The following is an 18187-nucleotide window of genomic DNA, read 5'->3' on the forward strand; positions in this document are numbered from 1 at the left end:
ATAATTTGCAGGCACCAAGCGCTGCAAATTGTACACAATAGGCTAAATTAATAGCAAAATGTACACATTTGGCGATTATCCACATTTTGCGTAACATATATATATATATGAATCTAATCACATCACCATGATTTATATATACGCATTTGACTACAAATGTCCTTTAATATCTAATTCACCCTACCACAGAATTAATATATTTTCATATATGTTAACTGAAGGGAATTTTTAGTTGATAATAATTTCGTCGGCTCCCGGGCGCGAACCTAGGAACCCAGAAATTATTATCAACTAAAAATTCCCCTTCAGTTAACATATATGAATATATATTAATTCTGAGGTAGAGCGAATTAGATATTAAAGGACATTTGTAGCTTAATGCGTGCATATATATATATATATTATATATATATATATATATATATATATATATATATATATATATATATATATATATATCCCCAGTGTGTATGAATTTACAGTGTAAACGTATGTATGCGTTTACGCGTAGCTTCTACACCGGCCGATTATCATAACAATATTAAGAACTGCCTCTGTAACCAAGATTAAGGGGTAGAAGTCCGATAACAGAGCACTGATAAGAGATAAATGATTGGTACTGAAATCTGAACTTGACCAGACCAGAGATTTCCGATGCTTTTAACAGAAACTCCGACCGGTTGTAAAATAAATTAATATCGGCTGTACCAAACCTCCGTTCTTCATATCGAATGAGTGGAGCAGGTTACTTCGGGATCTTAGGTCTATTTTTTCTTTACTTAACTCATTCCTTCGCTATTGGTGCATTTATTTATATATCGCTTCGAATTTCGACTGTACTACACCTCCACTCCTCATATAGAAGTGACGCAGACTACTTTAGAAGCTTAGGCCTAGTTGTTCATCAGATAACTCATCTCTTCAATAAGTACGTTTATTTACATATTGACTCGAATTTCGACTGTAGTACCAATTCCGTTCTTCATATCGAAGAGGTGACGCAGGCTACTTTGAGAATTTCGGCCCATTTATGTATCAGTTAACTCACCCTTTCAACAACCAGGTTTATTCATATATAATGCTCTTCATCACTGACCATATCCCGGCCGGGCAGACGATCTTCAGACATGCATGTCTTCTCCGGGTTCGCTCCAGGCTTCGAAGTTCACGGCCATTCCGTTTGTGGGTCTTCCATCCACACGGCACGTGCTGGAAAAGTTTTTGGAAAACTACATTAAAGACGTCTACGTCATTTGGTTTAAAATTACCTAAAGAAAGGAACTGAACAAAACTCCATCGTTACAAATAAATTCAGCCTCCAGATCGCCTCTGGTAAAACAAGGTCACACTTGACGAGCGTGTTTACATTGGTCAGCTGATTACCATTTTTTAAGAGATCGAGACAGGTTCACAGTATGGCAACAACGTGCCCAAGTTAAGCCAAGTTACTGGTTAGGATTTAGTGTTTTTATTAAATGCAGAAATGTTAACTTGTGTAAAAATTGAACAAAACGCGTGTCATTTTATAATCTAAAAGTTGAAATAACTTTGAAGTGTCAATGAATAGATCAGTAGCTCTGTTGGACAATATCGAGTTATGTGACAAAAAACGTACCTGGCACCTGGAGACAAGGGATGGCCAGCGATGTTAGAATCCAAAAAATAAAACCTTCCGAGTGTCTAAACCTTCCATCGCTGCTACGCTGAGGAGCGGACCACTTCTAACGACTGTGCCAAGTGTCACGAAAATCGAAATGGAAAAGATTATAAGACTTGATTAGATGTGTGACTTTGCCTTTGCTTCTTAAGAAGTTGTCAGCAGTGAGATAATTGTATATTTTATTGCTATTTGCAGTGATGTTAATGCTATTGTGATATGCGAAACGGACAGAGAGAGAGAGAGAGAGAAGGAGATTGAGGAGAGCGAGAGAGAGAGAGGAGATAGAGAGAGAGAGAGAGAGAGACGAGAGAGAGAGAGAGAGAGAGAGAGAGAGAGAGAGAGAGAGAGAGAGAGAGAGAGAGAGAGAAGACTAATTTAATGAGAGAACATCTGGAAAAATAACTTATTTTTTTTCTTTTTATTTTTTATTAGAACAAGCGGTTGATAGTGAGAAACTACGCGGTAAAGTATCATGCTAAAGGACGAACGCTAAAGTTAATGATACCCAAAGAGGTATTTAAATACTTTATATACATAAGATTTGAAAAAAATCAGGTGCATGAAAGGACAAGGAGGACAATTGCATGACAACCGCTGGGACCTCTGAATGACCGGAAATATTGTGTCGCAAGAAAAGCTCCCACATCAAAGTGAGATAGTGGTGTAAAATAAAGTTCGTAACTTTCCAAGCGTTCTAGTCATGGCGACTTTGAGAATAGGCTTCATAGGCGCTGGAAATATGGCACAGGCCTTTGCCAAGGGTCTTATAGCAGCTGGTGAGTCATTACTTTATTTTTATGGTTTATATTTTATTTGCTTTCAAGTTCTTATACTTTCTTAGCGAGTGGATTTGCTTGTCGTCGTGTGTACAGTACTAGTTGCTCTTTACGTAAACAGATAAGAGATAATTTTGAGATAAAGGTTACCTGAGATCAACTTAAGATTGGCATTGATTTCGTTCTCTCTCTCTCAATCCTGTTTACGTTTAGATTTATGCTAGCTTTTATGAGGATCTTTGCATTAAATCATCAGAGTTAGACTTAACGTTTGAAAAAAGTTATTTAGGAATGTAGAATGATAGGCCTATGGCTACTTTTATGTATCGCAAGTCACATTTTGTTGCAGGAGTTAGATTGACGGGAATTCCTTTCTGTTTCGTAATAATTTCGCCTGGATTCAGTGCGTGTGTGTTTGTTTGTTAGAGAGAGAGAGAGAGAGAGAGAGAGAGAGAGAGAGAGAGAGAGAGAGAGAGAGAGAACTCTCAACATCCTTCCAAGGTCGACATAGCATCAGCTCATATATTTATTCTTTTTCCTCCGTTCCTCGCCACGCCCATTTGACCAGCTTCTATGCCTCCTGCTCCTCTCTCTCTCTCTCTCTCTCTCTCTCTCTCTCTCTCTCTCTCTCTCTCAGCTACGCAGTGCCTGAATGAAGTTTCATTTGATGATCTGATTTGTGTTTTATACTTTTGCGTTTCAAAAAGGCATTTAGACTAGTTTAAAGCAACAGGTTTGCACAAAAGAATAAGATTCAATAGAATTTTCTTTAAATTAGACATTCAATTTTCTTTTAATAATAATAGTGCAAGTTTTCGCTTTTCATTGACAGGTGTAACCAAGCCGCAGGGTATCGTGGTCTCTTCGCCGAAGGTGGACCAACATCTACTGGATCAGATGGCGGTGAGGGGACCTTCTCGTAGGCTTGGTTTCTACAGTAATTCAAATCTATTGGTGTCTTGGGGCTAGTGGGGGCTTGTTGGGGTGGGGAGGGGGAGGGGAGGATGGGGTTGTAAAACTATTTCAGTTGAATGTCTTTTGTAAACACGAAGACTGTGGCCTCAATCGGGGGATCTGTAAGTAGGGAAAGGATGAGATAAGATTGTGCTCGTTGGTGTTTGAGTAATGCTAAGACACAATAACCTGCTGAAGAGCTATAACACACTCTGGAACACATAAATTCAAGAACACTACCCATTCTTGGCCATATGTGAGTGATCACAACCTCTTGTTTTGCACGGAAAGGTATAAAGTATACAGATAAAAAAGTATTTTTGACTGTAAGTTATTTACTTCATTATATATCCGTTGGAGATGAATGTTAGAAACACCCAGAAAAAGGCTCACCAAAAACAGCGCTCTGACTAAACTATGGCTACGAAAGGTTTTGACTTTCCTACAGTTATACCCTATCGGCTCCTTCATGGCGATTTAGGGGTGGTCTCCTATGTTGCCAAATGTACTTCTCTCAAGTTTTTAAAGGTCTACCCTTCCCATTTACCCCCTTTTAATCCGTGAGTCTGTCAAGGAGGTTTAACCTCCTTGGCCTTTGTTAATGTCTCCTGGGAGCAGTATACTTCTGGGTGTTCCCTATTGCCTCCACACTCTTCCAGGTCTCTGTGTTTGGACTTTTCTCGTGATTAACACAAGCTACTGGACTTTCACACTTTTAATTTACTTGTTTTTGTGTGTGTGTATATATATATATATATATATATATATATATATATATATATATATATATATACAAAGGGAGAGAGAGCGCTGTTGACGTTCGAAAAGGATTGTGTATGTAGACTGATAAGAGAGCTCAGCATAAATGGACATAGGTTACATAAATAAGATTATCGGCAGCAATTTAATTTATTATCTATTCGTACTATGGTCCTCAGCTTCTTTCCAGTAAGAGTATTCATAACATTTTTCTATTTTTATATCGTCTTTTCTTTACAGACTTAGTTCCAGCTTTGCCATTTATTCGGAATATTTCATTGTTTGTTTCTTTGATTCTGTATCAGTTTTTATCGTTAACGTACAAGATACCTATGCACGAATGCCATACCCGATGGAAAATATCTATTTTTGTTTTATAGTCTTCATAAGGGTTTGTCAAAACAAATATATGATTATTTGGGTCATGAATGCCATATTGATAATACATAAGAACAAGAATGTCAGGACTATTTATATAGATTTATTACTGCTCATGTTATCTATATAAAACTGACATAACAATTCATTTATATAAATAAATTCATTTTGGGATTTGAATAAGTATTTACATTTAGAATGAATGAAAAGCATTTGTGAATATTTTCATTACGAATGAAAGAAAAGAATTGATGATTTCATTGACATCCTGCTGATTGTTCTCTCCGGTATCATTGTTGCTTCTGAAGCACGTTGCAGTGTTTTTCTGACATCCTCCATGGGTCCACGGTTTGCCTTTTATTTAGAAAAGTACTTAACGACCCCCTGAACGATTTCTCGAGCATGTGGATGAAGATCAATGCGAGAATGAGGATTTCCTTCCATGTTTGTAAGGCGACAGACTCTAATGAGTCAGTGAGTGTTTTGACTGAGCTTCCCTTGTTGAGGCAGGGCTGTTTGACATTTTTATGCCCTGAGGTCAGCTTAACACCTGAGAGAGGAACTGGCACGCTGTAAATTTTTTTGCCACGTTTAAGAATAAACTATTTGTTTTATTGTTGTTAAATGCTAGAAAATTACGAGGGCATTTAATAATAGGCAAAAATTGATCTGCAACCAATTATATTTGTGTTGTACAACTTATGTTGCCTTCACATACCATAAAACGTTGAGTTGGAATATTTGATGTGGCAGAGCCGGCCACGTAAGGGGCAACGCCTATACTGTGGCTACAAAAGGTTGAGACTCGAGGGTGATTAGCACTGCTGCCATATTTTCTTAAACTCGTTCAAACTTTTCAGGAAAAAGGGTGACAATTTGGTAGATTTGGCAAAATTTTTGAGCGGCGCTGCCATTTCCTTGTGTATTGATGATTAAGGGTGTGACCGCGGGTCACACCGTGGTCACAGTAATAAGAGGATTGTCTCGATTGTCTGTCACCTCCCTCCATTCGTCGGTACAAAAGCAAAACTCGTAGATCAAAACATTATACTACTTGGGCCTTCCTATACATTTTTCGAGTTGCTTGATGCAAAATTTAATTAGGGCTATATATATACACACATATATACATTATATATATATATATATATATATATATATATATATATAATATATAAACCCCAATTAAATTTTGCATGTGTATGTGTGTACACACACACACACACACACACACACACACACTCACACAATATATATATATATATATATATATATATATATATATATAGTAAAGTACGTTAAACGTAAGCATACATACACATGGCATATATTACTTTAAAAACGAAGTCACTGAATAAAAGCAGATAGCTGGACAGTACGCTCGTATATGCCCATTCTCCGGATTAACCTTAGCCTCAAGGAGGTTAATCCTGAAAATGTACCTTTTTGGATTAGGATTAAATACCTTCTTTGGCAAGATTGGAGACGTGTCAACGCTGCTAATTGTAGGAAAGTCTCAACCTTTCGTAGCTAGAGTTTAAATCGCCATGAAAGAGACGATATGGTATAGCGGCGTTGACACGTTTCCCATCTTGCCAAAGGAGGAATTTAATTCTAATCCAAAAAGGTACAATTTCAGGATTAACCTCCTCGAAGTTAAGGTTAATCCTGAGAGTGGACATATACAGGCGTACTGTCCAGCTATTTGCTTTTATTCACAAGTGGCTTCGATGTATAAGTAATATATCTTGCCATGTGTATATATGCTTATATATACATGCATGCAAAATTTAATTAGGATTTTACTTTATATATATACATATATATATATATATCATATATATATATATATATATATATATATATATATATATATATATATATATATATTATATATAATATAAACCCTGAATTAAAATTTCATTAAGCAACTCGAAAAACGTATGACAAGGTCTCATTATAAATATAATGTTTTGATCTCCTGTGTTTTGCTTTTGTACCGACGAATGGAGGGAGGTCAGACAATCCTCTTATTACTGTGACCCTTGGCGGTCACTTCCCTTAATCATCCATACACGAGGAAATGGCAGCTCCGCTCAAAAATTTTGCCAAATCTACCAAATTGTCATCCTTTTCCCTGAAAAGTTTGAACGGGTTTAAGAAAATATAGCAACAGTGCTAATCACCCTCGAGTCTCAACCTTTTGTAGCCAGAGTATAAAACTATGGCTGCGAAAGGTTGAGACTCGAGGGTGATTAGCACTTTTGCCATATTTTCTTAAACCCGTTCAAACTTTTCAGGAAAAAGGGTAACGATTTGGTGGATTTGGCAGATTTTTTGAGCGGCGCTGCCATTTCCTCGTGTATGGATGATTAAGGGCATTAAGTGACCACCAAGGCCAAGGATCACGGTAATAAGCGGATTGTCTGTCACCTCCCTCCATTCGTCGGTACAAAAGCAAAACACGAAGATCAAAACAATATACTACTTGGATCTTGCTGTACATTTTGTTCAAATTGCCCAATGCAAAATTTAATTAGGGTTACACACATATATATATATATATATATATATATATATATATATATATATATATATATATATATATATACATATAAGTATGTGTCAAGAAGGAAAGATCTCTGCAGTTCTCGTTTTTCTTTTTCTTCCGGGGGTCTACCTTTTATTTATACATAGCATCACGTTATATATATTTCGTGATCAAGTTATATATATATATATATATATATATATATATATATATATATATATATATATATATATATATTCGTGTTTATGTGTGTGTACCTTCTATGTAAATAAGTAGGTAGATACGTTAACGTAAGCATGCATAACATGGCATATATTACTTTAAAACGAAGCCACTTGTGATTAAAAGCAAATAGCTGGACAGTACGCTCGAATATGTCCACTCTCAGGATTAACCTTAACCTCGAGGAGGTTAATCCTGAAAATGTACCCTTTTGTAGGAAAGTCTCAACCTTTCGTAGCTAGAGTATAGGCCTAGGGGATTATGCTGAAAAGAAGAGTGTTGTAAATTTATTTGTACATATACATTTTCTAACCTTTAACGAAGTCACTGCTAAGAGCTACAAAATAACTATACCCCTTTTTCTTTAGTATAAGCTCTGCAGGAAAATTAATATTATATTTTGAATAATCTGATTAATTTTACTTAGCATTTAAAAATATGATAGATAGATTTAATAAATAGATTTAACTGTCCCTTCAAATTAGTTAAGAAATTATTTAATTGATTTAGGGAGTGATAAGAACCATTGACCTGACAGGCTTTTTCGGGGGATAGCGAGAGGTCGAGCGCTGGTTTTTTGGGGCCTTGTTCAAACAGACAGCATGGGAGACGGACGGCAACTTGTTTCGTAAACTTCGTCTCGAGTTTAATTTATGAAGTGTAGGGTTTTAGAAATTAATAACCCGTAAGATAATTGGTTTGTATGATCTCCTTTCCTGTTTGTACCTATCCTACCATATCCTATCCGAATCCTTATCTGCAACCAAAATTTGAAACGGCCATTCGCACTGATCTGTCGTCGGAAAATTCGGCAAGTAAAATAACATTTCTTGTCTACGTACCGATTTATTTCCACGAATATAATTAGAGGTCGCTGGGCTTGCTGATTAAATATATAGGATTTGTTTTTTTGTTTAGGAGTGAATTAAAAGGTGTGTGTCCAAACTGGGTTAACTTAAAGGTAGGTCAACATACCAATTTTCCGCAAAGGCTAGACTGCCATGATTGGACGGCTGATTTGAGCCAACGGTCATTCGTTAGGAAGCGGTTTCGTCTTTTAACGTTTAACTTACTTATTTAACTTAACTTACTTATTTAAGACGTAATGCACTGTTTTCTTTACCTTAACTAAATTTTGAGCCCTTTTACGTAGTTAGGCTATTGTGAGAATTAATGATGCATAGACTCAGATTGAACAATTTTACAGGGGTTTATATAATTACATAGGCGTAGTAGAAAATTTAGTCAATTAGGTCTGTCTGTTTACTTAGCATTACTATTTGGGATTAGTTTACCTTGATTTTATTTTAACCGGGTCGAAACTTAATTGAATTCTGGGACCAAACTGAACTGCCCTGGGAATTTTATGGCCTAGGTTTGATTTATTCATAGTCCTTATTAGTTTAATTGCATTTACCTAATTACTCCTACCTGAATTTAACTAGCCTACTTAAGCTTACAAAGCAATTATTAATCCTTTGGAATTTCTGACGCAAGTGTGAAAACACGTTAGGCGCACGGAAGAATTGTGTGCTTAACAGCCCGTTTTACACAATTTACTGTATTACTAGAGAACACTCAGTGGAAGGAATTACCCTCGTAATTTTGTAGAGTATATTCCTTCAATCTACCCACTGAGTGAAACAAATTTCCCACAAAGAGTAAAGATAAACAGTAATGAAGATATTCTCGACTAATAACTGTAACTTCGTGTACCGTTCACCTTCCTTCAGGCCATTGGCTGTGGGACCACCTACAACAACAGGGAAGCCGCCTCCTTCAGCGACGTCGTCGTGATGGCCGTGAAACCAGCGGTCATCCCGCGAGTCCTACACGACCTCCAACCCTGCGTGACACCCGCCCGACCCCTTGTGACCTCCGTAGCCCTGGGCGTGACCTTGGCCACAATGGAAGCCAATTTACCCCCCGAAAGCAGGGTGATAAGGATCATGCCCAACACCCCGGCGCTGGTGCAGCTGGGGGCGTCTGTCTTCTGCAGAGGAGCTCACGCTACTGACGAAGATGTACAGACAACCCGCAGGTGAGGCTCGTCTGTTCTCAGTTGTGGTGTTGTTCTGCGATCCTCGCTGCAAGTTCTTAAGTATTGATTGTTAATAAAAATAACAGTAATAGAAATAAATATGAAGTGAATTTAGCTGAGCATCTGGCATCGAATTAGCAATCGTTATTCTACAGGAAACTCACCACTCACTTTCTACACAAAATCTCTTGATTGACAGAAATCTATCTATGCGAATTTCTGTATCTTTCCCGTCAGGTTACTCTCTGCTGTAGGGGAGGTAGACGAAGTTCCTGAGGGGTTCCTGGACGCGGTGACCGGTCTTAGCGGCGCTGGACCGGCTTATGTAAGTCTATTGGATGTTCCAGTGCCTAGCGCTAGACCTATTCGTAAAGCAGTGGGATTCAATAGCTACTTTTAGAAAGGTACCTGATAAGCCATTTATGGATGTTGTTACCTTTTCCAATTATTGAAGAAAATACGTTGAATGACTTACATATAACTCAAATATTGTAAGATATTCTCAATTTTATAGATTATTTGGTGAGAACGGGTTTAAATGTCAAATGTCTTAGGATTAGAAATAGATTTGCTTTAGTATGAATTCCAGGGTATTTCGATTGAATATAACTTTCGATGAGCATGATTAAAGCTCCACAAGCTGAGAAAAAAAATAATAGAAGCACAAGTGCCCATGAAGGCATAAGATGAGGGCAAATAACTGACTAATGTCACATAAAACCGGCCGAGATCTCAAGGTGATTATTTTTCCTTCCTTTATTTGGAAAACATGTCGATGTGTGGCTGTTTTAAAACTTGTATTGCCTATGGTAGATTCACATCAACCGTGCATCCGATGTTTAGGCCATTCCCTGACGGTGCTCCCAATCAGGAGCGTCGTAAGGGACTGGCCTAGACGTTAAATGCACGGTTGATGTGAATCTATTATAGTAGTTAGACTTATATACAATTTTTGGTAAATATTGCTAAAGTTTCATATGCAGACAGTATGTTATCGAAGCTCCTTTTTTTTCTTTTAATTACAGTGAATGCAACTAAATTTGGAGCCATTATAGGTCTATGCAGTGTTCGAGCAAAGGCAGATTTCATAAGATGTTAACTCGGGGTTTTTATTCTCTTTGACAAATACAGCATATTTTTCAAAACAAATATATATCCTGTTGTCCTTTCTTCCTTCCCCGGTGTGAAATATTTCTTCTAGACATTGCACAAGATAATTACAATGCACATTTTGAAGTTCTGGGTTGATATCTACTTTAGTTATTAGTGGACGTGCGAGTTTTTCCTATATTCCTCCATATATGACTAATGTGATTCTGGTCACTAACATTGTAATTTCCTACTTAGGTCTACTTGGCCATTGAAGCATTAGCAGACGGAGGAGTACGGATGGGTCTGCCCCGACCCCTGTCTCTGAAATTGGCGGCCCAAACAGTCATGGTAAGTGAAAGTAAAGAAAAAAAAGTAGTGTGTTATCAGAATGAAAGGGAAAGATAAAGAGCCCTAAATGATTCTGGCAAAGTCGTTCACGTTAGCTCAGCCTAAAGCCAGATTTAGGCCTAATCAGAATGAAGGCGAGAGTGATATAGATACCAGTGAAGGGTCAAGAATGTAGACAAGAATGACACAGGGCCTTTCTCGTTGCATTGTCCGATGGAAATGAGATCCGAAGAATGAGTGAATGAGCAATGAGACCGAACATTCCTTCTGCCGGTCGGTCTGTTAATAGTGACCTCCGAGATACATTATCTTCTCCACTTTCTGAGACATCACAATGCAATACGAATGTACAATGGTGGGAAAGTTATTGAGATAAGGAACAAAGTAGCTTCGAGAGATTATGTATTTCCTTCTTGACAACGTGATTTATATGCAAATAACTATTATGGTCTACAGAGAAAGATGAGAAACATTGCATACTATTTCTGATACAATTTAAGGATGACGTGAAATTGAGACTTTCCTTTTGATAACAACCAAGTTATACACATATTTTATTTAATCATTTGTTCTGAAATTACCTGCAAGGTTACAACATGTAGTACCTGTGTAAAATTGAGTCTTATCCTGAAAACAAATGAATTTATATTTGCGTCTGTAGTGGATATAACTCCTATAAGTTTCTTTTGCAACATACACTTGGCTCTGTTATCGTTTTCTTTATTATTATTATTATTATTATTATTATTATTATTATTATTATTATTATTATTATTATTATTATTATTATTATTATTATTATTATTATTATTATGTCAACGTTCAGTGGTCTTAAACCTTGCAGTTCAACGCGAAAAATCTTTGACCAAGAACGATATTCTTAGGAAAACAACCACGTCCTAATTGCCAATTATAAAATCATATCGGACAGGCTCAGCTGAAGCAAGAAACACGTCTCCGTGCACCAGAACCGCATTATATTCCTCTCTCCTGTATTAACATATTCAAATATTTCCAGGGAGCGGCCAAGATGGTTCTGGAAACTGGTAAACATCCGGGCCAGTTGAAGGACGAAGTCTGTTCACCGGGAGGTGAGTCTATTAAATCGTCTCTCGGAGTATACAGTATAGGCCTAGGCCTTCTTGGGATTTCTTTTGAATTTATTCATCTCATTTCCTTAAACTGGCGTCACGATTGTTATGTCCACTGTTATCATTTAAATTTGGGAAAGTGGATTCATTTGTGAAGATAAGGGTCCAACTTTTTATTTAATCTTCTAGTTGATAAGATGTTTATTTGAGTCTTCTTATCAGGGAGGTCATTCGGCATTGAATTAAAGGCCCCCCCTCTCTCAGGTTTCTCTCGGGCCACACTACAACCTTTGCTATATAAAGAATTGTTATTTTTTGCTTCGAGACCAGGAGATTTAGGTTTTTTATCACTGAAGCCATTGGCTTGAAAGATAACATAAGTAAACATAAGCCTGTATGTACAGTATTTCTCTCTCTCTCTCTCTCTCTGGCCATACTGTAACCCATTACCTTTGTAACGAACTGTTATTTTTTGTCTTTAAAGCCAGGGAGGGACATGACCTCTCACGAAATTCTCACACTCCAACAGGCTGTACCATCCAAGGCGTGGCTGCCCTAGAGAGAAACGGACTGAGAGCTGCCTTCATAAGCGCAGTCCACGACGCTACGGTGAAGTCCATCGAAACCTCGGGAAAATGATAGACCTATGGTGACTGAAGATCAGCTTTTGAAAATTAGATGATTCATAAGAAGAGAGAGGGATGAGGAACTTGTGGAAATATGTTAAATGAACAAGATGAAGAGGAAAATTGCAATGATAGACCAATAGTGACAGAAGCTTTGATAAAGGGAAACACGAAGATAAAGGGAAACATGAAAAGGAGTAGGATGATATCTAAAATAGAAAGGAAAAGGGAACTAAAGAGAATATATAAGACATAAAGAGGAACGTTTCAGATAAAAACTGGACGTAGCAAACAGACTCACTTTGATATATTCATTATCTCAGTCACTTACCTAAATAATAATAGCTTCACTCCCAAATGAGATACGGTGCTAAGCTAGATGTAAGGTGGAAATGGTATGATTTTTTTTTTCAAAAGACCGGAAAGAAAGTCATAGGAAAAAAAGTCATAATTATGGCTAGGAAAAAAAAGTCACATTAAAAACGATTGCCCACTTGGCTACGATGTTTTGGGATTGGTCTATTTCAGCTCCAAGAAATAAATCTGAAAACGACAGGTATATATATATGCACTACGTATGAGAGACAATAGACTCTTATCCTTCTCGTGGCAAGGTAACCCGGGTTCGTTTCCCGCTACCGGACATCATACTCTTCATATTTCTTGCGCTTGGATCTCAAGGCTTTGTAGTGACAAGCGTATCAAAAAAAAAAAAGAAAAAGAAAAAAAAAGCACGAAGAATTCGAGATGTTAAGAGGGTATTGTGGCTATTACAATTACATATGTATCTGGTAAAAAATTATCAATAGATTCTACATACATACATGCACACACACACATAGGTATATATTGATTCAGAAGTGGACATAATTTTTAAAATACATTTTTATATAGCTTTTGTAATAGATATATTATAATATTATCATTGCTATTATTGTTAGCATGTTTGTTCTTGTTGTACTTATTATAATAATTATTAACAATAAACAAACTAACTGAATGCTTCTTCTTTTTAAAGCAGGTGTAAATGGACCCCGTGGTCCGTTGGTTATCAGAATTACCTTATTAACGAGAGACCTGAGATGGGCTACTCTAGAGGGTCGTGGGGCGGGGACTGGGGCTACGAAAGAGGTCCGTTTCCTGAAGAATCTTTTGTGGGTATGGGGCTAGCAGTCCCAACCTAAAATGACTTGATAAAATATACACAGTTGGCTCTAAAACTCTTTCAGGTACTGCCAGAGACTATCCAAGTCTCCAGTATTTTACACGAATCCTTTTAACTTCCTTGCAAGGGCGTGGCCATGCATTTTTTTTTCTAGCGGGGTGGGGGGTTTGGGGGAGGAGCTGGAGCCCAATAGACAGGACTAGTGAATGTGAAAGCGAGTTTAAAACAAGTGTTTGAAGGAAAGGTCAATAAACTTTAAAATGTAACAAATTATAAAGTGTAATGACGTTAGTAATACAGAATAAGAAACAATAAGCTACATATATAATGAATTGAAACAGTATGCGCAATTTCTGTATTTTCTGCCAGTTGATTATCCAGTCTAATAATGGTAAACGCACATCTACGCATATGTACATGTGTATATATATATATATATATATATATATATATAATATATATATATATATATACTATATATAACAACTTTATTAGTTTTAATTCACTTTACTCACATTTCTGATCGCCTAACTGGCTTGTTTAAGAAGCCACCTGAATCTCCTGTCGAACAACAGGAGAAGAAGAAGAAGCGTTGAATTGAAGAGCTAAATCAGCTAATTCGGGTAATAACTGTCATCCTTGTTCTGCCAGCTCCTGAGTGGACGCCTGCGCAGTAACAGCCAAAGAAACCATTCGGATGTCGGTACTCGGTAACGATGAAGGTGTGACTCGGAGTGTTCTGTGACGATCGTGGTTCGCTACTTCGCTGTGAGGTAACTGGTTCATCTTTTGTCGAAGATAGTGGCCGTAGTTCTTGTATGTTTCCGTATCGTCGGTAAGACGTCTTGTTTTGTGAGGTTACTTTACTGTGGTGTAAATGGTCTGCTCATTGTCGAAAAGAATGTAATTCTTGTGCATTTCCGTTTGTGGTTTTAACTTTGTGCATCGGTAAAAGTTTGCAACTCTTTTATGAATATCTCGTGCACTTTCCTTCCTCCCGTCACTGGTATTTCTCAGCATAACCTTTCAGTCCTTTGTTAATTAACTTTGTATTTTATTGCAGATTCCCAAGTGGTGCAGCGTTGAAATTCAACCCAAAGTGACATAGGTATATATCTGTCAACAGAACCTAAATGGTAATTCAGGCACCAATTGCGGACAGCGCGGGAACGTAATTTTCTGTTCAGCCTTGGAAGGTGAGCATAACTGAGCTTTCTTTGTGACCAAACTAAATATTTTTCAAGCTAATCCTACCCCTTCAGGGGCGGAGCCCCTGTTGTGGGGAGGATATCCTCTCTTGGCATACGGTAGACTTGGTCTACCGTATGCCAAGAGGGGGCTTGCCTTTTTTTGTTTTTGTTTTGTTTTCTTCGTTTTTACCGAAGTTATCTTTACGTACAATACCTTAAAACTTTTTTGTTTAGGAATTGTGCACTATTTTTTCTAAACTAAAATTTCTAGTATTGATACTTTGCGTGGTAGATCGTTAGGCCAGCTAGTCAAATATAAAGGATTCATTTTGTTTCAATGTCATAATGAATTAAACTTGATTCAAAGTGGTTGATTTTTCGTTTTTGAAGTAATGGGGATTATTATAGAATTCAAAGAAATAATGTGCTCAGAATTCGGGGTTAACTTGGAGTAAGTTTTTTTTCTTTGGGGGGGGGGGGGGGGGAGGGAGGAGCAAAAGCCTTTTAAAAATTCTTAGCAACTGGGGCCAAGTGACATTTGGAAATAAACCAATATTGATTGTTTTTGGCAGAAGTTAGGGCATTTGATTTCGATTGCTCGGGAATAATCTGAAATTCCTTCTTGACAGGTACCGTCGAGATCACATGGTGCCATCTAGGAAACCTTTATGCATGGCCCACTGTGAGGAACAGGACCTCTCATAGAGGGTGTTATGCGAAGAGTAGCAAGCTCTAAAATAGCAGAACAATTACAAACACAAGTAGTAATTACTCAGTTCTGTTTGCAAATAGTGTAATTAAAGATTTTTATTTAACTGATAATCATAAAAAAAATCCCTTTCGTCTCTTGTAAATGATCCTTGGGTGTACAATATTCATGTGAATTTATAAACAGGTTAAAATAAAGTGCTTAGGACAGATAGTGAATACTGCTGGTAGAAGTGGATTTAAACTTGACTAAAATCTGTTTTTGGTCAAGACTTGGATACCTATTAATAAGTAAAAGTAACATTGTTAGACCAAAACTTGCAAAAACTTGCCATTGGAGACTTGAGATAAACTGAAATGGAAAATTGGTAAAAAAAAAAAGGTATGATGGCTTAGTTTCCATACTTCACTTGTGAAACTTGCTTATCAACAGGTGGCCCCCTTTTATACTCTGTTCTTTATATGGTTAACTGCATAAAAAAGTGGAGTACAAGAAAGTAAACTGCTAAAACTGGTTATTCGTACCGATGTAGCTAGGAAAGCTGGACAAAAAGATTGCTATGTGACAACACAATTTAATTTCATCAACTTTTATGAAAGGAATAATATAAAGCGACAGATACAGTTTTTAATAAAGGTAATTTTTGTCTAAACATTGAATTTCGGTTTACCATAACAGGTCGTCAAATGACGGCAGACTTCATTAAAATTATTGGAGGAAGATGGTGCATGAAACTACTCGTATCCATATTTCTCTCTTAAAAGTTAAAATGTGTAATGGAAAACTATATGTTAAGAGTATCAGTAGCAATTGCTAATTTAGGGTGAGGTAGATAGAATATATAGTACAATTTAGGCCGAAGGCCAATCGCTGAACGACCGGCTGAAGGTAAAATTCTCATGGTGTAACAGGTTGCAGGAGGAAACCTCTCGTCAAGCGCCTCACTGGCGTGGTCGGTATGGTTTCGGCATACCACCTCGGTGACTGCGAGTTCGATTCTCGCATTCCATTTAGGAGTGAGAGATGTGTATTTCTGGTGATCGAAGTTCACTCTAGACGTGGTTCGGAAGACACGTAAAGCCGTTGGTCCCGTTGCTGAATAACCACTGGTTCCATGCAACGTAAAAACCATACAAATAAACAAACTCAGTTGCGCTATGAAGCAATTGTTTGGAGATGATGGAAAATAAGATGGCAGAAAGAATGTGAAAGGGGTTGCAGCTAGGGACCAAAGGGACGCTGCAAAGGAAGAACCTGAGTTATCTTATCGTGCACCGCAAGAGGTGTCCTGACGGTACTACTGGCCTCTCGGGGATTTGAGGTGAGAAGACTAGTAATTGCCGTAAATAGAGAGCTATTATGGTTGTGTGCATGAAAAAATATCGGGCGCTAGATAATGGATTTTGAACAAGACAACTCATCTGTCTTACAGTCCACTCTCCCCTAACAATTGCTTCATAGTGCAACAACGAGGTTTTCTTCCTGTTACACCTTCCAAATCTTTTGACTTTGAAATTCAATTTCCCTTTCAGCGTCGAATGACCTCGGAAGTCCCAACGCTTGGCCTTTGGCCTAAATCATGTTTCCATTCCACTAGCCGACAACGGTATATCTTGGTACGACAGACATTCATAGTAATAGGCTAACTGGCTAATTGATGACAATGTAGCTATTACTAAGTCTGGTAATTATATTTTGCTGATCTTTGGATATTAATGCTAATGGATATCAGATCTATTTATATAAGACAAGTTGCACAAGGTAGACTGAACCAATATATATGAAGAACAAGTCCGGAACATCACGTAATCAGCAACGGAAATAGACTGCAATATTTGAAAAACAATGGTACTAATGACAGCTTCGCTCACAGCAGAACCTAACTTTTTATCGACAGACATTCAATTGGAAGCCGGATTGAGGAGGGACCAACGACAACGGTTGAAAGTAGTTATTCCACTGGCCAATTCAACCGATAAGAGTAAATAGTTTCATAGAAGGGAGAGGACTGTAGGGGCCAATCTAGACAACCCAAGGTGGCGGTTGTTGTTGCCATTTGGTATCGATTGATTGTGTCGTCTGTTTATCTGGTCCAACTTGGCTTCGGCGTTGTAACTTTTTCTCCCACTCTTACGAATAAAGAATTTCTCAGGAAGAGAAAGTATTCTTGAAAGATTGAACATATACCGTAACCTGAATGAAGAATTTGGTGATGTTCGCTAGACCATAATTTGATCCATAGGGTGCAACTATTTTGCTAATTAATCACCGAGTTATTTTATTTTACAAATAGTCGTTTGAATAGGCATTCATTTTGTTATAAGTTCTTCAGATTAGTTTACACACACACACATTACAATATTCAAGTAAAAAAAAAATAGAGATGAACCGGTATATTCAGGTGAAAATGGTAAAGGTAAGGAGTATATTATATATATACTATATTAATATATATATATAATATATATAATATAATATATAAATATATATATATAGATACATATATAATATATATAATCTATATATTATATATATATATATATATAGTAATATATTATTATATATATATACACACATATATCAAGTAAAAAAAAAAATAGAGATGAACCGGTATATTCAGGTGAA

The 18187-nt window shown here is 37.1% G+C and overlaps 2 protein-coding genes across 9 annotated transcripts in view; one reads left to right on the forward strand and one right to left on the reverse strand.

Annotated features, from left to right (window-relative positions):
* The window catches only part of LOC135216983 (cyclin-dependent kinase inhibitor 3-like), an 80018-nt gene extending 78268 nt beyond the window's left edge, over positions 1-1750 (reverse strand). For all 3 annotated transcript variants that reach the window (XM_064252528.1, XM_064252530.1, XM_064252527.1), the window contains exons 1-2: positions 1616-1750; positions 1097-1209 (exon numbers count right to left, since the gene is read on the reverse strand). In XM_064252528.1, coding sequence (XP_064108598.1) covers positions 1097-1129 — 33 coding nt within the window. In that variant the 5' untranslated portion in view covers positions 1130-1209; positions 1616-1750. The remainder of the gene's footprint in view (positions 1-1096; positions 1210-1615) is intronic.
* Positions 1672-13498, forward strand: LOC135216982 (pyrroline-5-carboxylate reductase 3-like). Of its 6 annotated transcripts, none has more exons than XM_064252521.1 (8): positions 1672-1821; positions 2093-2436; positions 3269-3339; positions 9034-9341; positions 9579-9666; positions 10689-10781; positions 11800-11872; positions 12357-13498. In XM_064252521.1, the coding sequence occupies exons 2-8, from the start codon at positions 2361-2363 to the stop codon at positions 12509-12511; spliced, it is 864 nt and encodes a 287-aa protein (XP_064108591.1). In that variant the 5' UTR covers positions 1672-1821; positions 2093-2360; the 3' UTR covers positions 12512-13498. The 6 variants fall into 6 exon arrangements, with proteins under 6 accessions (XP_064108591.1, XP_064108594.1, XP_064108593.1 ...); XM_064252524.1 differs by having other exon boundaries at positions 1675-1821; positions 12402-13498; XM_064252523.1 differs by having other exon boundaries at positions 1681-1783.
* The last annotated feature ends 4689 nt before the right edge of the window (positions 13499-18187 follow it).

The sequence above is a fragment of the Macrobrachium nipponense genome, chromosome 7, assembly GCF_015104395.2.
Source record: "Macrobrachium nipponense isolate FS-2020 chromosome 7, ASM1510439v2, whole genome shotgun sequence".
Classification (NCBI taxonomy): Eukaryota; Metazoa; Arthropoda; class Malacostraca; order Decapoda; family Palaemonidae; genus Macrobrachium; species Macrobrachium nipponense.